Consider the following 25,199-nt stretch of genomic DNA (forward strand, 5'->3'; position numbering starts at 1 on the left):
TGTTGCTCTAGGAAGTTGTGGGGAGCAAAGGAGCGCAGGGGCAGCTGCGTTTTGAGAGGTCAGCGTGTGGAACACGTGTACTCCTTGGGGAGAAGTCTGTGCAGCCAAGTTTCAAGTATCAGTTGTGAATTTGAGGAAGAAAGCTTGCAGAAACTCTCTGTGGGAAAGGGAGAGGCTCCGTCCTTTTCCAGGTCAGGTCTCTCAATGACTGCTGTGTTCAAGGACTGGGGAGCAATGTCTACCTCTTGTCTAAGTCGGAGAGGGAGATGGGAGGATATAGTTTCCTTTCCCCAGACCCTAGGAAATCTTTAACTCAGACCCCTATCTGACCCATACGCTAAAGAAACACTCATTAATCATCTAATTATGAAAACTCTGGCTTCTAACTTGAACAAATTTATATAAACTGGTTATGACAGCTTTTCAGAAGAAAAAATACCTTTCCTCATCCTGTAAATTAAAGAGCAGTCTTAAGTTATAGATATTTACAGTGAGAAAAACTTGGAAATTGTTCAAAAGCTTAATAAGGAGGGAGAAATGAGTTGTGATTTTATAATTATTTGCATTTCGGATATGATATGTTTGTTCTTGCAAGTAGATAAATTTAAAAATGGTATTTTTCTTCCACAAGAATCTCTGAAGCTTTCTTTATTTACAGATCTCAGTGATTTGTGAGACACGCTTTTATGCTCTTGAAGTAAAAACAAAAATGTTTAAGAATTGTTATTCTTGGAAATAGTTCTGTTTACTACAGAATATCGATCTTTCTTAAAAATGCTTGGCCGTGTCTGCCCACTAAATTTCACTTCTGATTTATTAAACGTTTTTAAACGAAGCATTAATGATGAGATTCCTTTGCTTGTGAAAACAGACAGGCGGACAACCAGAAACAGTCAAGTAACAGTTTAAGGACATTGAAAGCTCCTTCGTGTCCGTTGCTCTTTCCAGGAAGAGTTAAGTTTTCCTGACAGATGCTGGCAATTGTTTAGAAAGGGTTTTATTGGCTCATGGAGGGAGATAGAGCTTGCTCAAAAGGCAGGTAGTAAGAATGCTGCGTGCTGGTGTTCCGGGCGAGGCACCAACGTTGGACCCAAAGCGTGGTTCTTCCCAGTAATTTGAACTTTCACCCTGGGGAGTCTGTCACTAAGTGTTTGCACAGTCGTGTTCATACTTGATGCATGCTCAATAAAAGGCAGTCGAGGCATGTTAAAGTTTATCTTAATAGTTTAAGAAGTTGAGTCCAGCAGGATAAGAAAACCCCTCCCCCACCTCAGCCGCCATCTTCCTGCTCCCCCCACCCCCAGTTAAAAAGTAAATGTGCTCCAGTTTAAAATGAGCTGGTATCTTTTCTAACAGTGTGGGAGAGCAATAAGGGGGGCATGCGGAGATTCAGCTCAACACTTCCTTTAAAAGCACAAGTCTTGCTTTGGACAGGGATCTATGCCCCAAAGGTTTCCTCCCCCAAGCTTTAAGGGTACTTATCCCGCACAGGCAGAAGAATTACATTAATGCCAATAAACGTTATCACAAAAGGCAGTTCGTTGTATTTTGAAATATGTTCACGCTCTTGACAGAAAATGTAGCGTGCCCATTAAGAGGAATATTACTGAAAGATCATGTGAAAAGGTCGTGTGGTTCTGGATCCCACTTTGCACCTTAGGAAATTGGGGTGGGATATGGTAGTGCGTGCGCAGCCTTAAATCCAAGCACTGGGGAGGCAGAGGCAAAGGCAAGTGAATCTCTGAGTTTCAGGCCAGCCTGAACTGTCTGGTGAGACCCTGCCTTTAAAAATAAAGTAAAATAAAATAAAATAAAATAAATAGTAAAAGAAAGAAAGGGGGAAAGGAACTAATCTTGGCGTAGTATTGTAGAAAACCCACATTTTTCTTAAAACGCTATTTTAAAACTCCTACTGTCTTAAACTATGTATCTATAATAAGGCCTTAAAAAATAAACAAGCATAACTTCAGCCTAAACATTTAACAATATGCTGTGCAAATCAAGCTAATACGACACATTACAGAGATTTACAAAAAGAGATCAAACAAAACCACTTTTCATTCCCTCTAATGTGTGTGGGCGTTTTGTCTGCATGAACGTCTGTATATATACCATGTGTGTGCAGTGCCCTTGGACGCCAGAAGAGGGCATGAGACCCCCCCCCCCGGAAGTGGAGTTACAGGTATGAGCTATCAAGTCGGTGCTGGGCATAGAACTCAGACCCTTGGGAAGAGCAGCCAGTGCTCTTAGACCCAGAGCCCTCTCTCCAGTTGAAGACAAATTTCCCTAATAGGGCAGAGGTTGGTAAAATCCTTTTCATTAAAACATTTTTTTCAGTGCTGATGTGTAACAGGGGTTGTAACAGCTAGTTAAATTAAATTATATAATTTGTAAACTCAAAATGAGGCTTGGGGTGAAGTGTGTTTAAGAAGGAATTAAGTAAGCGAAAGGCCCTGGGTTCGGTCCCCAGCTCCGAAAAAAAAGAACCAAAAAAAAAAAAAAAAAAAAAAAAAAAAAAAAGAAGGAATTAAGTAAAGTTGACCAAGTTCCTTTACCTCGGGAAGCCTCAAAGCTCTTGCGACAGCAGTCAACTTTGCAACTGCTCAAGAAGAGACAGTTGTTCAAACGTGCACACACTTCTCCAGAAAAGTACAAAGTTTGGGAACTGCAGAGACAATCAACAGCTAAATGAAACTTAGCAGACTGGGCCACAGAGACGGCTCAGCAGGGAAAAGCATCGAGCTTCCAACCTGAGCTCAGTGCCCAGGTTCCACATGGTGGAAAGAGAGAACCAATTTCTGCAAGTTGTCCTCTGACCTCTACTCATGTGAGTCGCACATACAGAGCCCCACACACTAAATAAATGTAGTTTTGAAAACTGTGGGTTCTCTTTGGGAAGTATTTTAATTTTTCACATGGCCTCTGGAGATTTGAGCTCAAGGATTCAGCCTTACACAGCAAGGGCTCTTCCCAAGGAGTCATCTATCCAGACCCCTGCTGAGCACTTTTCAAAACAACACACACACACACACACACACACACACACACACACACACACACACACACACATATCACATTAGGTATTATTATCCATAGCATTCCATAGAAGAAACCCAGTGTAGGGTTGTGTTGGTTCAATCATGTTCTAATTTTTTTTCTCTAACTTGGTGATAGTTAAATGTATCTGTTTATGAGTCTGTCACTGAAGTGTTGAGTGTGCTATAAATTATAAATGTGCAAGCATTGTTACGTTAATACATTGTCTCTGCAATACATACGGCACAAGTAAAAATATAAAAATAGAGTGATGGAAGTTTTAAAATAATTGATGTTTAATTATATTATTAACACTACAAAAACAGATCTTTCCGCCCCCTTTCTTTTTTTCTTCTTCTTTTTTAAAGATTTATTTATTTTATATGTGAGTACACTGTCGCTGTCTTCAGACACACCAGAAGAGGGCATCAGATCCCCCTGGGAATTGAACTCAGGACCTCTGGAAGAACAGTCAGTGCTATTAACCGCTGAGCCATCTCTACAGCCCCTCCCCCTTTTCTTTTAGGACAAGTTCTCACTGAGTAGTCCTGGCTACCCTTAAACTCAGGAGTCTCTTGCTTCAGCCTTGGGAGTACTGGAATTACAAGTATGCTGTTATGAGAGGGTCAAATTTGTTCTTCCTATAGATTATATCAATGAGTAGACTTCATTGATAATTAGATATTTCTAAGTCTTGGGGAGGGTGTCAAATCCCATAAAACAATCCTTCAGATGTGTTTCACTTTGCTAATAACAGAGAACGACGTCGTATTTCCCATAAACTTTCCAAGCCCTATAGCCTCTGATTTTCTCTCAGACTCTCTTCTCTGCCCTCCTTTTCAAATATAGTTCTTTCATTGTCTTACAGCTTACCTGGACTTACAGCATGACAATAAAGTATTTTAGTTGTTGTTCAGCTGTGAGTGCAAGCAAGGTTAGGTCAGTTGAAAGTTAGACGTGACCCCCAATCCAGATCATGTAGCTCTAAAATGTCAGTCCTCCCTGCAAACAAAGCTCTTCTGAGAGAGGCCATGACGTTGACCAGAGGTAACACAGGTTTCCTCTGGTAGAGCCCAGCTTTGTGAGAGTATCGGTGACTTCAGGGTTGCGTGCCATGTGGACACTGCATCAGTAAGTAAGTAAAATAAATAAATAAAGCGGGTCGGTTTATTTATGTAGGAAATTACTCCCTTAGTAAAACAAACAGATACACCAATAAATGGCTCAGAGGTATCCTTGTTGGAGGAGTGCTCCCAAGCTGCATGTATATTTCTCGCAAAGGATCTACGTGAGCAAATGATGCTCGAAGCATGCGCGACAGCATGGCAACGTGATTCCTCGTGGAAAAACTGCTGCGAGGACTAGTTCAGGGAAAAGACAGAGGGGAGCAGGAAGCTGTCCTTTCCTTCCTAAGGATTGGGTAGGGTGCACCATCGACTCCCGTGACGTCATCACGTTTGAACCATTGACTCCTCTGTACAGGAGCATTTCCTGTTTGTCCGAGAAACTTACTTCACTTTTAAAGTATTTTTACCCCCTCTTAGTTAAAACTTCCTTTCAGCCACAGTTGTATGACATAAACAATGGATAAACAGTCTTTCTTCTTCTTCTGAACATTAAACATCTTGTGGGTTTATATTTGTAGAACAAACACGGGTCAAGGTTCCAGGCAGTTAGCTAGAAGTGTGTGTATTCGCCATCCCAGAAAGTACTCCGGAGGTAGAGGTATATTTTAACATTTAGGCTACTTCAAAATCCTTTTCTCTTTTTCTCCTTATAATTCAAGGGATTGTGCAATTAAGTTCTAAACTGGTACGAATGACCTTCCATTAAACTAAGTCCGTTACTTTGCCTCTCTATTCCAGTTTTCCTCTCTACCTTTGAGTGATGGTTGTCAGGCAACTGGGTGGGCAAACTCTGGATGGAGAAGACGGTGTGAAGCAGGAGGAAAGGGAGGCCACCCCCAACTCTTCTAGGCTCATCTAAGAAGCACTGGGAGGCGAGAATTTGAATTCTGTGATTCTATAACAAGGGCTGAGATCAGCCTCTCCGTGTGTCTAAACAAGAGATAAATTATTGTTAACTTAAAATAGAATGTGGTGATTTGGCATGGCTTTAATTGGATTAGGGCTATAAAAGTACCTTTTGCTACTAAAAAAAAAAGAAGAAATTCAAAATTTGAAAATGGAGGTTACAGCTCCGTACGGCAAAAGAGCGGTGTTTTGAAAGGTTGTCATTCCCACAATAGAAGCTGATTTTATATTCCTAATGAGGCATGGGAGACAAAAATCTATTCTTGAAACGTTCCGGCTCTCTCCAGTGTTCTCTATTTAATTAGAATCACTCCTTATACTAAGCTCCCCCGCTAGCAATCTAATAGCCATTAGCAGAATTTATTTACTGTTTAACTTGCTACTTAAAGTTTCGGCTTCATTCCAAGGCTTTAGGCAGGTAACCAAGAGGTTCAGCCTTTCAAGTAAAACCCGCGCCTCATCTTCTTAATGTGTGTGTATGAGAACTCCCTTGGAAGAAAAAAGAGAATAAATACACACATAAATTCAAAGGAGACTTTTGCGGGGAGGAGACGAAGTCAGGTGACTGGCAGGACGGGCAGAGAGCAGCACGCCTATCCCCATGCACCTGCCAATCTGTTGAGCTTGAAAGTTTAAGCAGATCCTTTTTTTTTTTTTAAACATTGATTACATGAACCATAGGGCTTAACAGTATATAAGGCAGGTAAATGTATGCAAAGATAAAAATAGATCTGCCACACTCCAAAGGTTAGCCTGTTTGTTTGTTTTCCTATATAGGAGGAAGGACCACTGTTGGAGTTACTGTCACAGTCTGTTTTATATGGCCCTCACAGTACCTAAGAGAAGGAAAGTGGTTTTGGATGTCATGCTACATCCTGACAGCGGATGGAATCTTCTAGCAGATTCTAGAACATTTTAGGGAGCGCAGCACTGTGGAACAGGCCACACAGTGAGAGCAACTGGGTGAGAGCAAGCTGGGGCATACACATTTGGATGGAAATAACCCGGTCTCCCTGTAAGCGGTGCAGTCTGGAGAGACCTAGCCCACTGCCTGGAGAGACTCAGTAACCCTTGCTGTGATTGGCACCCTGAGGGACCTAATTACCTCCCACTTCCTGCAGTGTTTCTGCCTTCCAGGATCCTAACCTTGAAAGCTAACCTTACCTCGTCGCTCGAGCCTTTGGAGCATCAATCACGTCTAAACCACGTCAGTAACCAGCTTAGCATGCGGGAGTTCACTGTCATTACTTCAGGAGAGTCCTCAGGCAGCCTTATATAAAGTTCTAGCAAATTCCAATAGGACATAAAATTTAGCTGTGTGCCTTTCACGCTCACTATTCTTTCCTTATTTTAGGTCTACTCAATCAGAGTGGTTAGAAAATAATTCCATCACTTTTTTAAAAAAGATTTATTTATTTATTTCATGTATGTGGGTGCACTGTTGCTGTCTTCAGACACACCAAAAGAGGGCATCAGATCCCATTACAGATGGTTGTGAGCCACCATGTGATTGCTGGGAATTGAACTCAGGACCTCTGGAAAGCAGTCAGTGCTCTTAACCACTGAGCCATCTCTCCAGCCCCATTCCATCACTTTTTGAATAATTATAATTAATATAATACATAGGATAACAAGATAAAACAAAAACTAACACATTGGAATTGAGCAAAACCAACAAACAGAAGGAAAAGAGCCCCAGAGAAGGCACAAGAAACAGAGACCTACTCTGTCCACACACTCAGGACTCCCATAAAATGTGCTTGGTTCACATCCCTGGGAGGCCTGCCCTTTTCTGAAGGGAAATGGAGGAGGAGTGGATCTGGGGAGGAGGGAACATGGAGTCTTGGGTGTGAGGAGGGGAGGGACAGGAGGCTGCAGTCAGGATGTAATATATGAGAGAAGAATAGAAAAAAAAATCACTAAACTCGAAGTCCATAAACCAGTACCTTGCTTGGCCTTCGTCGGAGAGGCTTCCTCCTCCACCAGATGTGAACAAATGCAGAGAGACACGGCCAGACAATATGCAGCGAGTGAGAGACCTTGGGACACTCCGCCCTATGGGCGGGGGATTTCCATCAAATCCCTGACTTCAGGGTTCAGGGAACCCTGCAGAAGAGGAGGAGAAAGGGTGTAGGAGCCAAAGGGGATGGTGGACACCAAGAAGACAAGGTTCTCTAAATCAACATAAACAGAATACATGTGAACTCACAGAGACTGAAGCAGCGTGCACAAGGCTGCACCCAGTCTTTGTCTACACAGTCCGTCATTTTAAAGTCTGAAATGTTCCAGCACTTTCTCAGCTCTGGGTCATTAAAAGGGGAACTCACGCAGGGCACAGGAAATATGTTTTCACGGTTTTCTCTTTAAGTATGTTTCCAAATTAAGGAACGTATCTATAAAATACGAAGGTCCTGTGTACTTCTGCAATTGGATTGCAGAGAAGCAATAGGCTTGAAGGAAGCTTCAGTCGAAGGAATGAAGAACTCTCATTGGTCGGAATGACAGTTGACAACAGCGAAGCAGCATTAGAGTTCTTACGCACTGCCTCGCGTAGGGAGCAGTTTGATGTGGGGGAACGAGGCTACTGGAGCACAGACCTTAGTGCCGAGCATGTTTAAGAGCTGTGCTGTGGTTTGAAAGCGTCGGTGAGACCAGCATCAGCAACGCCATAAGCGTGGTGCTTGGAATCAAGGGCTGAGGTCGAGTCAAGGTGTTCTTGCTCAGTGCATGATTTGAGGAAATTCTCTCATGCACAGGCAACAGTGAAAAACAGAAATATTATAATCTGTCTTACAGACCTCTCTGTGCTGTCTATAAGGATCGCAAACAAAATGGGATCAATATGTGCAAGGAATTCCTCCGGGCACTAGGACACTCTGCTACACTCCAATCAGCAGGTCTGGAACTCACGGGAAAAAAAACGACAAAACAACGATAACAACAACAACAAACAACAACAACAAAACAAAACTAAATACCTCCTTTCTCCTCCCACAGAACAAAAACAAAGACAAAACCCCAAACAACTACAAAACAAAAACCCAAAATAGAGGTACAATGCCATCATGAAGAATGGCAGTTGGTCTGAGATGGATGGTATTATCCCATCCTGTTCTATGAGACAGAAGAAAAAACCAGCAGAAACCAGAGCTTACCCTCTATTGTGCTGTTTTTTATTAATACATCGTTATGCCACAAACCAGAGGCACGTGTTAGAGTATAGGATAAAATATCTCTGAGGGGGGTTGGGGATTTAGCTCAGTGGTTGAGCGCTTGCCTAGGAAGCGCAAGGCCCTGGGTTCGGTCCCCAGCTCCGAAAAAAAAGAACTAAAAAAAAAAAAAAAATACCTCTGAGGGGATTATAAGAACCTATGTAAAGAAGAGAGCAACATAGCTTGGTTTTCATTGTGAAGTAACCCACAGCCAGGAGGGGCATGTGGGGGACATGGTTTTAATCTTTTCTTCATATGAGACTCAGAGACATTAAATTAATAATCGCACCACAGGTCATTCAGTAAAAGATGGTGGCGCTAGTGAGAAATGCTATCTTTGATGCTACAAAGTCAATCACTTTGGCTATAGATACTGCATCAAAAGTAATTCTTTGTGTTTTCCCATTAAAGCTTCCACTAGGTAGCCTAAGACAATGAAGCTATTCTTTTATAATGTTATAGAGGCATAGTACTCATGAAAATATCAGTTTTTATAATAGAAGCATAGAGTCTATAAGCTTTAATATGACTTTCTGTTTAATAGAAGAAATTAATTATCCAACAGTTGAAATCCCATACAGTTGTCACCAGACAATTAACTTATAATACATTGACAAACCCCTAAAGACAGAACAAATACAATGTAGCTGTTCGACTAACTTCATGGTTTCTCGGGTCCTTCCTGCTGCAGCTGCCTAATTTTTCTTTAATGATTTATTCAACTGTATTTTATGTGCACTGGTGTTTTGCACATATGTGCTTGCATGTATGTGAGGGTGTGGAATCCCCTGGAGCTTGAGGTATAGAGGTTGTGAGCTGCCATGTGGGTGCTGGGAATTGTACTCAGGTCCTCTGGAAGAAAAACCAGTGCACTTACGAACTGGGCTGTCTCTCCAGCCTCAGCTGCTGGTTAATTTTATGCGACAAGTGGAATAGGCCACAGTACCCATAGAACATTTTGGATGTTTCTTCAAGAATGAAGTAAGATTAATATTTAAATTGGTAAACTTTTAATAAAGCAGATTGCCCACTATTATGTAGGTGGGCCTTATTTAATGAATCAAAGGCTATAAAGAAATACAATGCCCTCTTCTGAGCAAATAGTAATTCTGAGTCTTAAATTGGTATATTGGCTGCAGGCATCCAGGCCCCTCTGCAGATTTTGAACCTGCTAGACTATGTATAAAACCACACAAACCAAAATAAAACCATTCTCTCACTCCATCACTCCTACCGTAATAGACCTTTGCCAGAGCTCCTGGCTCAGGCTGTGATAGGCTGTTCAAAATCTGCATTTCAACTGCAGGTAAGTTCTACCCACCCTGAGTGACCAGTTCAAGGTGTGTTCTCCTCCTTTCCCTTCACCCTTATGTTTATGAGTCAATCTATCTGTAATTCTGTGTCTGTCTTCCTAGTGCTCACAGATCCGTGTGTGCAGGCTATCCAAGCATCCTCTAGCAAGGAAGGGGTTAAGGAGGAAAATTATTGCCACCAAATACTCAAACAACATTTAACTCTGCCATTTAATTTGTTAATTGTTAGTGATCAAGGAACACTAGTACACATTTCTTGGTATTTGGTTTGTTTGTTTATTTGAAGGTTCTTGTTTTGTTTGCTTAAGCCTAGATCTGACTACATAGTCCACGATAGCCTAGAACTCTTGCCTCCCAAATGCTATGATCACAGGCATAAGCCACCACTCCTGGCACTCTAGTTCATCTTTCCAGTTGAAGTGATTAAATAAGTACAGAGTCCTGGTAACCTAAGAGGGAAAAACTGTGTCAAGGGTCATGAATATCTAAGAATACATACATATGAAATGACAGTTGGCCAATCTACACAATGGCTGTATTGTGGTCAATGATACTCCATTTGTTCAAGTGACATTTAGGTAGTATCAAATGTTTGCCAGGCATTGAGATATTGGTGTTCTTCCCTTCCTTAAAACTCTTATAATGGGATAAGATAGATGAGTAATTCTCACTATTGTTACATGTTAACTGATTAGTGAAGCTTTCTAAACTAGTCACTTCTTCATAGTCTTGTCTTTTTGGCTATTTTTTAGTATGTCTTTACTTTTCTTGAATTCATTAATCAAATAGTAAATATCGTCAGGTAGTGAGCACAATCTGGAGAATCTAAATGTAAGCCATGTACATGTTCTAATTGTGAGAACAGTAAACACATAATCGCTCGAGTAACTGATGTGTGTTGTGTGCATGTGACAGTAAACCGCCAGGAGACCCTATGTGTGCTAGGGGTTTAAGGACACACACACACACACACACACACACACACACACACACACATACAAACACACACACACAGAGGTAAAAGGATGGATGAATAAACAATTTCTCAGTGAACGGATGAGGAGAACATTGGAGAGGACCCTACCTAAAGGCACGACGTTCATGATGGATGTGTACAGGAAAGAGAGAGACTGGCTGACACCAGGAAAAGCGGCAGGAGGTGGACACACTGGGGACAGATGTTGGGTAGTGAAGATCTCGTCTGTCAGGGTTCTTCACAGAAATGGAACTCTTCTCTGGAACATTAAACAAGCTTTGGAATCCCATTTAGATAGGTATGATAAAGTTCTGGGAACGGGGGCTCTACCTTGCTTCCCAGAGCCTTTTCATTTCTTCTTCAAATGAATAAGCGTCTCTGTCAGCCAGCCTGGTCCATGTAGTCTCCTGAAGAGGACCGTGCTTAACCTGGACTCAGCTTCCTCACCTTACTTTCTATCTGTCAAATCCCAGGCAAATTTCATCTCTTTTCAATATTTTTTACTGGTCATAATTATTATCTCAGAATATCTAAAGTACAACAGAGGTTGTGAGATGTAAGTCACTGGTCAAGAGCCCTTGCCGTTCTTGTGGAGAGGATCAGAGCTCAGTTCCCAGCGCTTGCACGGTGGTTCACAACCATCCACGACTACTGTTCCAAGGGATCTAACCCTCTTCTAAGGTTTGAGGGAGCCAAGCATGTGTGAGGTGCACCTCTAGACACTCAGGCAAAACACTCATACACACGAAATAAAACAAGTTCATTTAAAATACAGTGAATTGGTAAGAGGCACTATTGTGCTTGAACCCTGAGGAAAGTCAAGTGCTGACTGATAAGTTTGTGAAAACATCTTTTAGTTTGCTCTGTGTAGCGCCGGATGGCCTGGAACTCGATATGCAGACCAAGCTGCTCTCCAACTCACATGGATCCACCTGCCTCTGCCTCTCCAGTGCCGGATTAAAGTCTTACGTTACCAGGCTGGAGTCCTCTTAGGTCTTAGGAAGCAGTTGTTGGTTGTTTCCCAGGAGAACTGGATTGTAATAATTTCCGCAATAACTAATTTTCCTACCAAATGTAAAATCCGACAACATATTCTTGGTTTTAGAGGATAGGTCTTTTCACTTGCACTAGCAACAGTCAAATTTGAAATGTAAAACGCAAAGCTGCATGTATGCTCAGTTGAAGTAGGACACTGTGCACAACCGTGGTCCAGTTCAAGGACAGCAAACGCGTCCAGTGTGTTAGACTACTGTCTAACCAGTGGCAAGCGTAAAACGCCGCTGACTGTAAAATACTCTCTAGCCTTAGAAATAAATATGCGAAGATCTTAGAATTGGATAATCCTTTCTCTATGAACAATGCTAACAGTTCACTATGTCGTTAAGCTAACAATTGCTGCTTCTGTTTGCTGACTCTTATTATTCATACTCCTGAAGACCCTCAGTCCCCTTTTATTCTCTAGTGAATATTACAGTCGCCAACTGCTCATTAAGCATCCTCAGAGATTCCGATTTGTATAAGGATCTTCTCCCACAAACGACCGCCATAAAACCTACCTCCTCCCACCCACAAAACCTTAGGTCGATGATATCATCGAAATTTCACTCGGGAAGTTATTAATTAAAGATGCGATTCCTGGGACTTCGAATGAATTCCTAAAATCCTCTTTCTGAAAAAAAATTCTCAAAACAGCTTTTGATAGGAAAACAAAAAGTGTTTTTAAAAAAAGTTAACTGCAAAATGTACATACAAGCAAAACCAGGTGGTGCTTTCCTGTGAACCCGACCTCTGAAGGCAGACACAGAATGTATACAAACTTGAGACTAGCCTTGTCTATACATATACAGTTAGTTACAGCCAGCCAGGGTTACATACTGACAACCTGCTTAAAATCAAACCGCAGGGCTCACACAGGTGGATCTCTGAGTTTCAGGGCCATCCTGTTCTACAGAGAGAGCTCCAGGACAGCCAAGTCTACACAGAAAAACTCTGTCTTGAAAAACAAAAGCAAAACAAAATAAAACAAAACAAAACTCAAACAACAAACCTCAGAAATTACCAGAATACACACATACACACACATACACACACACACACATACACACACACACACAGACACACACACACAGACACACACACAGACACACACACACACAGACACACACACACAGACACACACACACAGACCCACACACACACACACACACGCGCGCGCGCGCCAGTAAATCATAGTAGCCAGATTCAGGAGTGGACGGTAAACATAAGGTGGTTTTTGTTTAAGAACTCCAGATACTTCTGAAGTTAGGGTCAGTCATGTCCCCAGGTCTGAACTGTCTTCCCTTGCCAGCCTTCTTTGCCACACATTAAAATGACAGGCCACATTCCCCTCACTACTCCCTCAGCGCCCCCTGTAGCAGGGAGGTCTGCTTAATTAGGCTTACAGGCAGACTGACTGGGTAATTCTTGGATCTTGAGAGAAGTACTTTGTATTGTAGGCTGTTGGTATCACCCCTGGCCTTTCCCTTCCTATTGCCAGCAGTGAAGTCCAAAAAATCTTAAAGGCCTTGCCTAATGGACCTTGAGGCGAGGGGACTAGACACCCAAGACCTTAAGTAGATAATGTTATCAGTCTTCTTCCAAGACTTAGCACCTAAGTCTCAGATTATCAGCTTGGAAAGCTCGAGGACCATTTTTCTCTCCTCTCTCATCTGTGGCATCACAATTTACAACAATAAGGTGCACGGTAAGAGTTTAGTCAGTGACGAGTAGTTGCACCCTGGGCCTGAAAGCTTGGTTGTTTAGCAGTACTATGGATCCAACCTAGGCTCTCCCACATGCTAGGCCACCGCTCTACCTAGGAGCTACAGCAGTTCTACTGTTCTCAGACAGTTCTGTTCTTCACAGCGTAGGGCAAAGTCTCAGAAGGCCTCCTACTGGGCTCATTGGGTGACTTCACAGATGATAAGTAAGAAGTCAGTACTTTCTGACAGAGCTGGTTATTTTCAGTGTTTGTTTAAGGTTTTACTCAGTAGCTAAGAGTGCAACAAAGTGAAACCAATCAGGCTTTAGCCCAACTTTGCTGGTCCAGATTCCAGGAGACACCTCAGCTAAAGCCAAGTGTCGAGGGCATGGCTGTGTCATCTTCCTGGAGTCAGTCCCTTACCTGGCCAGTCAAGATCCCATTCCCCTGGCACCAGCTCTCCACCTTTCTAAAGTTGTGGCCCTTTAATACAGTTCCCCATGTTGTGGTGACCCCCAACAATAAAACTGTATTCATTGCTGCTTAACTGTAACATTGCCAGTGTTATGAATCGTAGTGCAAATATCTGAGTCTTCCTGTGGTCTTAGCAACCCCTGTGAAAGGGTCATTGGGACCCCTAAGGGAATAGCAACCCAAGGTTGAGGAACTTTTTGTTAAGCTATCCTGGAGAAGATACTGCCCTTCTCTGGCTCTGTATGCACTATTGCCGGGGATGCAGGGATGCAAGGTCTCTAGGCTATATAACAATCCTCAGTGACCATTATTAGATAGGCAGGCATTCGTTTTAAACAAATTTTAATTCTTTGAGAATCTCATACATTGTAAATTTTTTTGCTTTTTTCTTTCTTCCTTTCTTTTTTTTTAATTTTTTTATTTTTTGGTTATTTTATTTATTTACATTTCAAATGTTATCCCCCTTCCCGGTTTTCCCTCCACAAATCCCCTATCCCCTCCCCCCTCTCCCCTGCTTCTACGAGGGTGCTCCCCCACTCACCCACCCACTCCCATTTCACCGCCCTAGCATTCCACAAGGCTGGGTCATCAAGCCTTCTCAGTACCAAGGGCCTCTCCTCCCATTGCTACCAGATAAGGCAATCCTCTGTGACATTGTATTTTTATCATAGTCACCCTCCACTTCTAACTCCTCCCAGATGCACCCCCACCTCCGCACCCTCCTCTCCACATCCTTTTGTCTTGTTTTGTTTTTAAATAACCCATGGAGCCCAGTTTGCGCTGCCCATATACTGATGGGTGTCAGGCGGTTCACTGGTGTGTGGTTAACCTACATCCTTAAATGTTGTTCTGAACTTAGGTGACTTTCTAGCAGGACCTCAGGACGATCGTCCAGTGTGAGCAGCCTGCATTCAAGGTGCGTCTTGTTTACTGTGGAGCAGCAGGGCTGCATTTAGACCAAGTTGGAAGCATAGAAGATTCTGGAGAGATGAGAATTGATACAAATAGGTTTCTCAGCAAGCAGCAGGAGTGCAAAGGGCCATGGATACAACCAATCAGGATGCCGGATGTTAGTTGGAAAACACTTCAAAAACAGAAACTATTTTGCTTAGGTCCTGCAGATGGGCACCTGGTTTCAAGAACCACAAGTTTTTTTTTTTTTTTTTCTTCCCCAATCAGGGCAGAACAGTGGTAAAGGGCAGACACTTCTTTTCTTTTTCATGTTTTTCCTGTCCTCGTTTAAGGGACAATCAGGGTAGAATATTGTGCTGATGGCCAGAGATAAATGTCAGTAAGAATTAGAAAAGCACTAACTAATAAGTGAGTCTTTTCAACATAATTATGTCTCCTCTGGTGCCTTTTAATCTACATTGTGGTGTGTGTGCATGAAATACACGAGCACACTCACATATATGTTTGTGCACGGAGGTGGGGCAGTCAGAGAACACCTCGACTAAAAGCGTGCTCTGCCCAAGTCTAGCTTACCTGACATGGGTTCTAGGGCTCCAAGACAGGTCTTTGTGCCTGCAAGACAAGCATTTTATTGACAGCGATTCCCAGAGACCTAAAGTCTGGCCTATTTAATTTTTTTTTTTTTTTTTTTTTTTTTTTTTTTTTTTTTTTTTTGGTAAGGAAGACTTTTGTGAGTTGTATTTGAGAATCAAGAATAAATATAGCAGGGCTGCAGATGAAAGTTCAGAGCCAAAAAACCCCCACTGGAAAACAAAGCGCAAGAAGGGGGAGCAGAACTGCCTTGAGGAGGCAAGCCTAGGGTGCACATTTGGGCTAGCCTGTGCTGGGTTGCTGTGCTCTAACAACACAAGGCTTACACCTCCAAGCTCTCTACCTGTTTGCATCAGATTAACTAGGCTTTCAACTCCTATGCCATAGACACTCAGAAATTAACAGGCCAGCCTGCAGCCTGTATTTCCAGCCCTCCAGAGGGTGAATAGAACTATGAATTTGAGGTCTGTTTGTGATATGTCTCAATGAATGAATGGATAGATGGGTGAATGAATGAATGAATGAATGAATGAATGAAATTTAAATTGAACGGCCCTATGGTTGTTCTGACCTTCTTCCATGCTGAGAGAATGTTTGATAATCACACAATTCCTCTGTTTTGAAAAATAAACCCCTCTAGGTATGCTTAAGCTATAAATGCCTCCGTGAAGCCAAGCCAGAGGCCAAAGCTGCATTCTAATTTCATTTAGTTTTAAGGACAAGTTACCAATTAAGACATACTTTAAAAAAAACAAAACAAAACAAAACAGACTATAAGTCAAAACCCGGAAGTCAAAGCAGTGCTAAGTAAAACGTGGAGCACCTGCTGGCCGTCGATGGTCACTTAAGTGCTCGTGTTGAGTGCTTTTCATTTCCGGTGTCCCACGAGCACATGTGTGGATGTGAGTTCATGTGAGTGTGTGCACGCGCCTGTGAGGTTTGAAGTAAATTCTGAGGCTCTCCCTTCATCGCTCTTCACATTATACATTAAGACCGGCCTCTGGCTGCCCCAGGACGGGTGGATTCAACTCAGGGTAGTTGGCCAGATTGACCTAGGGGTTCCATGTCTACATCCTCCCAGTTGGGGGATGAGTTGCCGCAGGCAGCAGCCACGCCTTCCTTGGCCTGACTTCTGGGTCCTCACATGAGTGGGGCACGTTATCCACGGAGCCGGTTTCCCAGCCCTCGTGGTCTTCCTTGGCTCCTAGTTAATGACTACTCCTTTTGACCAGATGCGTAGTGCCATTCCCAAGGTCCTCTCAAGAGACGGAAACAAACCCGTGCCATCTAAGCCGGGAGTACTGAGTACGTGGGTCTTAATTGCGTTCTCTTTGGATGAACAGCCGAACCGGTGATGGAATTCTTCCGATGTCTGCCTTCACAATGGCCAGTGTTCAGCTAAACCAGGTAGGCCTTGATAAAATTCTGACCCGGGTTTTCTCAGGAGAAAAAAAAAAGATGTATTTGTCCAAAAATGGAAATTAATATGATGCTAGTCTTAATGGATACAGTCAATAGAAGGTTAGATTCGGACAAAATGACATGATTTGTGAATAAACGGTTTTCATAGTACTTCTGCTCGGCATGAAGTCTGCTAGGTCGGCTTTGAACTCAGTATGTAGCTAGATTCTGAACTGCTGACCCTCCTGGTCCACCAAGTGTCTGAATTACGAGCTCCCACTTCCATGCCTGGTTTGGGCTGGAATTGGATTGAATCCAGAGCTTTCTGCAGGGTATCAGGCTCTGCCCAGTGAGTTACACCTCTTGAACATTTTTTATTTTTTACTAAAACAGCCCAAAACATTAAGATAAAAATGTGTTTCTCTCTCTCTCTCTCTCTCTCTCTCTCTCTCTCTCTCTCTCTCTGTGTGTGTGTGTGTGTGTGTGTGTGTAAGAAAATGGTAGGGATTGTATCCCGGGTCTCATACATGATAAACACTATCCTGAGCTGTATCTGGAAACAAATGACTCTTTGCTGTAGAATTTAATCAGTGTCAAAACCGAGAGTCCCCGCCCATGCTGTGGTCCTTTTGCACACCTAGGAAAGGAAGGTGAGCGGCCACTTGTGGGTGTAACTCCAACTGAAATCCCGAATCCAGGAAATCTTTCCTTATGCACCCAGAAGCTCGTAAATGACAGTGAACCTGTGAAGTCATGACTGGGCGCCGTGGGGATGCAGGGAGCAGGCCCAGTCATCAGGCACCACTGGTATCTTAGGTGTTCTGGAGTTGAAGTCCTTGGGACAGACATGTACTGAAGAGAAGGTACGCCAGCAGTCGGTTGGAATTACATCCCTGGGTTTGGCTTTCTTCTTTCAGACAATCCCCAGAGCATGCTCCAACATGGCAGAAATTTGGCAAGGCCTTCAAATCTCTCCCTCAAAACACATAAATGAATGTTTCAAGTAACAACAATCAAGTTGTCATTGGTAAATGAATCTCGAATACACAGTAGGCGCAGATTTGAGAAAAATGTAAGATGACTCAAAAAATTTAAAACTGACTCCATGCTCAGCACTTACTTTTGTCTGGGTCAGTTATTATCCGAAATAAGGTAGGTCATTGACTCACCAACTCACTGTATTTTACCGGTGTCTTAATTTCCAATAGAAACTGACCCTTTATAGATTATTCCTCTACTCCCAAGTGAAGTCATTGTGTTTGACCCTTACAGGCAATGCGTGAGACCCGACTGTTTTTAATCTATCTAGTCCTAAGTATTTAATCTTCATAAGCTAAAAATGAATTCATATACTGGAATGGGTCTATTCATCCCTGAATAGGTCAGCTAGGAACTCGTCGAGGAATCCAGCTTCCCTACTGAAACAAATTATTTCTGCTGGCACTCACCATATTTGCACACCACGTCCTCTGTCCTAACTTCAGTGGACTATCATTTGACTTCCACATCTGTGGACACGCTTGACATCCGGGCTCATTAAAAACACGCTCAAGTATAACGCCATCCTAGGTCAGCAGCCCCAGACTGCAGATAACCTGTTCTGGAACGACGGTGAATACAAACCTCTAGGCCACATCAGAGATTCTGATTTGGCAATTATAAAGAAAGCTTTAAATCTCACTTCAGTAAGCACTCACTTGCATCTGCTGCCACTTGTGTTCAAAACTGCTCTGAAATCTGCTTACACAGTCCAAGGGAATTTTGACTTTCACCATTTTTATAACACACACACACACACACACACACACACACACACACACACACGCAATGCTAATAGTCAGAAAATTAGAGTGATTGTGCTTTCTAAATCTTTTAGAAATACCATCAGTAAGAAAGCCCTGCTGCTTTTCCCTACATTTCTAGTTTTCCCTGAAATCACCAGTGAGAAATTTAAGAATGCACATTAAACCCAACATTCCAAGAGCATTCAGTATCCGAGTAGAGGCTGAAAGTAAACAACTTCTAAATTAATTGAATCTTGTCTTGTTTGGAGGAAGTTCAGAGGACTGACGGTTCTGAGAGTTTAGGCAGCCATAGGGTTCCTTGAAAGCCCATTAAAAACAAAACAAAACAAAACAGAAGACAGCTTGCACTAAGACCTCTTCACACAAGAGAACAGGAAACAAGAGATTAAGCTATAAGGGCAGGTAAATAATTTCCTAGACTTCCGGGGATTCTTGGCAGCAAAATGTTATACTTTTGGAAAAAAAAAATCACCCACAAAGTGACTAATGTTGTCAAGATGGGCCTGTAGCAGCTTGTGGTGTCTTTGTTCCCATAGGACAGCTCTGAACACACTAGCATTTTGCTACACTGCCCTTTTACATGGGAGTAAAACTAAGTGACTTTCTATATAATGTGATTCAGGTCAGAGATATAAACCAGCATACTTGGATTTGAAGTACTTGACCAACCTGAATCAAAATAACATTCTTTAATGTTTTTTTTTTTCCAACAAAGAATATGGTGCGATGCTGATGAACTGCAGAATTTAAAGCAAATATACAGTAAGAGAAACAGCCATGACCAGCTCTGTGAAGAGAGCATTTTTTCTTCCTCCGTTATAAGGATCCGCCTGGGCACAGACACTTTCCATGTCTGACATACAGACGAGCATTCAGTGTTTGTCGAGCAAACTCGTTCCTCTAGTTTTGAGTATCTTTGACATCCATGTTTGAGACTGTATATTAGGAAAAAATTCTAACCGTTAATCTTTCTGGAATGTCTTCTAAATAAGTAAGCTCAAGATAACAGAACAGAACTGCCAGGTAGAGAGCCAAGGCAGGCCAGCAGGTCAGCAAGCCTGGGAAGCACACAACAGAGCCAAAGGACGTTCTCAAACACTTAACAAAACTCAGACTCCAATACTCAGCTGGTTTGTCTCAACAGGGAGCATTGCCTGTGAAAGCCATGGAGTTGCCCTAACTGGAGTCTTGTCCAGATAAGCAACCCTATTGGAGAGAATTACCTTGACGTAAAATGTGGCTTTTGGCATTTGAAACAAACCAACAACAGCAACAACAACAAAAAAACAGGTAAAACAAGACAAAACAAGGTCAGTTTAATTTCAAACGTTAATATATTTTCTATTTTATATTGAACATAGCATCTGTAACCTCTCCTTTGCAGCAACCCTCACATCCTCATAAAAGGGGCAAAATTTATGATGCCTCTTAAAATAAATATTCTTTTTTTATAAAATAATAAAACTTCAAATAAATATTCTTTACACTAAACAATATGTTGAAAAAATTAGAAAATAAAGGTTGAATTTTACTGTAACTGTACAATATACATCAAGTCCAAAGGGAAGTCAGCGTCTTACAATAAAGGCTTCCTGTAAGGCAAAATACAATCTAAAACATACCGATCGTCACATTCTTCCGAATGTACAGCATATTAGTATAATATTTTGTGACTGTGCCACGGGAGTATAGCACAACTTGGTTTTTTTTCACAGTTGCAAATATTATCGTATATACAAAAATATAGCACATTATCTCTGGAGAAAACAAGGAGGGGTCGGGGAGCCATCTGCTGATTTACAAACTCTGCAAGGGCTATTCACAAACAAGAGAAAACTTCGCCTGGGGGTGTTTGCTGCTTTAGCTTATGCAATAACGTGGGGCCACCAACTTCTGTCGCCTTTCCCTGGCGTTCCGACTAGCTGAACTCTCTAGCAAGCGTATCAGTTAAAAAATGGCACATGGACAGAGGAAAAAAAAAAAGGAAAAAAGAAAGAAAAGCATCTCACTGCAAACCACAAATTCCCTAACCCTCTATGAACAGTGCCACGATTACAACTGTTTAGTAGGTTGTGTATGTGTGTTAAAAAGAAGGGGGTGGGGGTGGGGCAACAATCCTCATTACTGCAGTATTCCTGATTAATAACGCTATGTCGGCTTTTCAAAGTTCCTTGGGGGGACAGTGGGAACTTTGCAGCAAACTGTATTTGAGTTTTTACAACGACATCCAGGCCTGTTCACTCGGTCATAACACCCCTGGCACAATTTAAGGCAACCCTTGGCTGGAAGGTAACACCATAAACAAGGCAGAAAGAGGGACATGACACCCATCGCTGACCATCGCGTACAACAGTGAGACTGGCTGCAAGAACACGGGTTGTCAGCACAATTGTCCTCGTCGTCATTGGAGCAGTGATAGAAGAGACCTTTCACACAGCACACACAAGTCCCATAGTCAATGACGTTCTGGGCTGAGCAAAGGCACTGCTTGTCACAGATCCAGTCCGATGGCAGGGGCCTCGGGTAGGTGCACTCCTTACACTTGCACTTGCCACAGTCCTCACACCTGTATGCATGCAGACCCAAATCGTCTCTGCTCAGTGGCTTAAGCTCACCGGATTTGAGCTCAGATTTAGGCTGCACTCGGATTATCCCATCAACAGCAGGCCCAGGGGAGAAGGATGATCCTAACAGTCTCTGTTCCGAAGAGCTGCTGCTGGTACTTGTCCTTGTACTGCTCCGAGACCCTGAGCTGACGGTGCTGACGGACCTGGACAGAGCGGCCCGGGAAGAATGGACCTGCGTGGGCTGGAGCCTGGGAGGCTGGCGGTGCTCGGGCAGACCGTGGAGTCTTTCATGTTTGTGCTGGGTGGAGGGGCGAGGAGCAGGCTTGAGCCCAGGTCTTGGGACCACAGTAGGCCCCTCTGTGTACTCATTGGTGTTTCGGATGGCTCTGATCTGATCCAGAGACAAGACATGTACCTGCTGGGTAAGGGCATCTCTGGGGTCCGGCTCCCCACGCTGCCTGCCACTGTCATGGGGTGACTGCAGCAAAGGCTGCGACCCGCTGCCGCTCTGAGCTCTGGCCTCCATCAGATCTTGGCGGTGTGTTCACTCCAGCAGGCTTAGAACACATCTGAACTCCTGGGGAAACCAAGAGGAAAGAAAATGGTTTACACTCTAAGACTTCCCATTCTCCACCCACCGGACTTGACTCTTCACTTCCCACAACCTCTGGAGAAATAGGACTGGATAGGCGCTGGTAGTGGCGAGTAGAACAGCCGACCGATCAAGGTACGTTCTCAAAAGTGAAAATGATGGCTAGGCACTGACAGTCCTGTAATCTTAGGAAGGGCAGAGACCATCAATCCACTGGATCCTTTACTCAAATAAACAGGCAATTTAAAGAGCTTGGGTTCAGTGTAAAAAATTGGAAATCGACACTGGAGCATGCCTAACAGTGCTACCAACAATTTCAGAGACATACCTTGCAGATTTTGAAACGGGTTTGTCTGACATGATCATTTTTACATTAAACACTAATAAGTACCGATTAAATTGGGTTTTTACATCACCCTTGCACTATGAGTAATAATCACTGTCTCTTCCCAATCTCCTAGGACGACTAGGACATAAAAAGTACATTTCAAGGGCAATTAAGGTGAAATTTTAAATAAGCATGTTAGCACAAAGTTATATAATTAAAATAAATCATTTCGGATCCCACTAGGTAGCACAGGAAAACAAACTCATATAAGACCACAACTCGTGAACCAAACATCCTACAAGACCCAAAGCCTATGCATGCCTTAGGTTCTGAACCACAAGTCATTCTCTTGTTTTACAAATAAAGCATGCAAAAAATAAATTATTTCCTCGTGTTGAAAAATACCCGAGAGCACCAAGCAAGTAGCAGCAACAAGAAAAGTTTTAGAAATCTGAAGTGTTACAGTGGAAACCTATGATCTTGTCAAGTGAACTTAAAAATTACAGTCATGCTTCGGTCTAGGAAGTACCATCCCATCCCCTCACCCGAGTCCACATGAAAATACAAAGGGAAAGATGCAAAACCGGATTTTTAATCCAACCTCTGCTTTTTGGAAAAGGACAGCGAACAAGGCAGGTGACAAACCAGGCAGAGCTGAAAACCGGATCTGCTCACCTCCAACAGCAAGGTACACAAGGCTGTTCTTCGCTTTCAACCCAACCCGTTTATCGGCTCTATCAGCGCCCCCACACAGTCCCCAGCAGGTGGGACTCAGCCAGAACCCCGGGGGACTTTTCTCCAAGCCGACTGATGCGGTCCAAGGGCCAGACCGGCCCCTCCCGTGTACAATCCGCAGAAGCTCAGGCAGGCAGGGGGCGCGGGCGCCTCCGAAGGGGACGTGTCATGCAAGGCACGAGCACACTTCCCCCTCCTCCACCCCCGCGGCTAAAATTTCCCCCAACCCAAGAGGAACTGCCATCCAGCCCCAAGAGGGGGAGCCACTCTTAACACGCCCACCCCCGCTGCAAGGTCACCACAAGGTGTTTCAGCGAAGGCCCTCAAAACGCCTGTCCTCACAAGTTTCCAAATCCGACGCCCTGAGGAAGAGAGCCTGGCTCAGGACGCACAGCTTGCACGGAGGTCTTATAGACCCACGCTCCCAGGGCGACTCCACGGTGCAATGACCGGAGCGGGCACTGTCTGCAATCTGCACACGCCTACCTCTTTTTAGATCAGGAATAAGACATGATTCTTAAAACGAAAGAAAAATAGCTTTATCCAGAGCCAGACTGCACACGCCAGGCATGCAGAACTCTGAGCCCCCGGACTGGAAACTTTCCGTGAGGACCTGATTGCTAGGGAAAGTAGCATCTTCGGAAGAAAAAAAAAGTGATTTCTACAGATCCCTGGCCGCCTCCATCGCAGGCGCCCCCCTTCCACCCTTCTGCGCTCTCCCAGTTCCTCTCCCTCCCCCTTTGAGAGTGCTTTGAAACCCCCATTAAGAACAGTGTGTGATCAGACTAAGGATTAGGGGGAAAGGACTTCAGCACTAGGGTGGGGCAAACCGACACAGAAACCCCTTTGTAAAAAAGGCGTTAAGACTCCAAATCTTAAAAACAGTAACACAAAAGAGGGAGGGGGGAACTAGCCTTTTTATTTTGCCACCTACTTTCAGGTAATGGAAACCGACCGCGACCACTTGATAACTCTCTTCCTGTCTAGGTCAGCCTAAGTGTCCAAATATATTTAAAAAAAAAAAAAAGCGTGACCTAGGCCGACCACGAAGAACGGAAAAAAAGAGAAAGCTGCACTTCCGAACCGCAGAGACGCGGCGCCAGGCTGGGCGACGCTCCCACCCGCACCGGGCTAGACTGTCCACACCGGGCAGAGGCGGGGACTCCCTCCGCTTGGCACTCTACCCTCTGCTCGCCCGCCGGGCTTCGGCCCCGGTGAGGTGGAGAGGTGAGAAGCCCAGTACCCCAACCCCACAGGCGCCCCCGCCGCAGGCTAGCTCTCCTATAACTTAGCCTCCACCGAATGGAAGAACAGGTTAGCAATGCCAGAGCCTGCAACAGCGACCTGGAAAACACAAAGTGTTTTCCCTCCCTCTAAGGCTCTCGGCGACTGAATCGTCGCCAATGCAGGGGTAGGAGTAGAACGCAGTGAAGCGGTCCAACGCCCCAAACCCCGCAAGAGAGTGAGCTGTCGCGGGACGGGGGACACTGCACCGGCGCACCCTGTAGCCCGGCCGTGGCCGAACCCCTGTTCTAGGCGAAGCAGATCCGCGGGATAGCTCCCTGATCCTCCCGGGAAGCCTGCGGGTTTAGGGGGAGAGAGGAACCCGGACCCCACTCCCGGCCGGCTGTGGTTCCAGAAGGGGAAAAGCCAAATGCTCCTCACCGTGATCGCGGCTTTGCACCAACCCCTCTCCCTTGGATTCTCTTCTTCCAGCGATGTGCAAATAAATCCAGTCCCGATGCAAACTTTTTCCTTCTCTCCAAACTCTGCTTCAGTCCAACTTCCAAGCAGTCGGTGGGAGGATTAAAACCACGGGAAAATTTGGAAGCCAAATCCTCCACCGTTGGAACCCTCCCGGATTCCGAGCTAGAGAGATGACCTCCGTTCCAGAAGCGCACGCGGAGTATTTCCTCTGCCTTTTTTTTTTCTTTCCCTTTTTTTTTTCTCAATGAACAAGAGGCCGAAGCGCCAACGTTGGCGAGTCTCTCTTTTTTTTTCCTGGTCGATGAGAGAAAGCGAGGCGAGCACGGCCTTACAAAGAACCTAAGGCCAGCTCGCCAAGTCCTGGGGGCCCGGGGCTGCTTCCGAGCGGAGGCAGGCGCGGGGCCGCGGGCCGGGCCGGGCGCGCGCGGGGGCCTGGGCGCTGCGCGCTCCGCCGGCCCCTCTCCTCCGCTGGCGCTGCGGCGCGCAGCTCTCGCTCGTGCAGACTGGGCGTTGCGGAGGCGCGGCGGCGAAGCCGAGGCGGGGGTGGGGGTGCGGAGGGGGAGGAGGAGGCGGCGGGGGAGGAGGGTCTGGGGCCCGGCCGGGGATGGGGGGCGGGCGGGGGGGCGCCGCTGGCCTGCGCCCTCGCCTTTCCGGAGGAGGCAGGGAGCTTTGCAGCGGCCGCGGCAGCAGTAAATGGCGTCATGTGGATCCGAGGCGGAACAGAGCAGTTGTTGTTCCAGAGGATATATCGCATCCGGTCCCAGCTCATTGGCTCCG

General features: G+C 44.5%; 1 protein-coding gene across 2 annotated transcripts; it reads right to left on the bottom strand.

Moving 5' to 3' along the window:
- Nucleotides 1-19,787: 19,787 nt before the first annotated feature.
- On the bottom strand, nt 19,788-24,905 carry Spry2 (sprouty RTK signaling antagonist 2). 2 transcript variants are annotated; one of them, NM_001393836.1, is given in 2 exon segments: nt 19,788-21,637; nt 24,381-24,905. In NM_001393836.1, a coding segment is annotated over 1 exon segment (945 nt). In that variant the 5' UTR covers nt 21,587-21,637; nt 24,381-24,905; the 3' UTR covers nt 19,788-20,641.
- Between the last annotated feature and the right edge of the window lie 294 nt (nt 24,906-25,199).

This window comes from Rattus norvegicus, chromosome 15 (genome assembly GCF_021556685.1).
Source record: "Rattus norvegicus strain SHRSP/BbbUtx chromosome 15, alternate assembly SHRSP_T2T, whole genome shotgun sequence".
Classification (NCBI taxonomy): domain Eukaryota; kingdom Metazoa; phylum Chordata; class Mammalia; order Rodentia; family Muridae; genus Rattus; species Rattus norvegicus.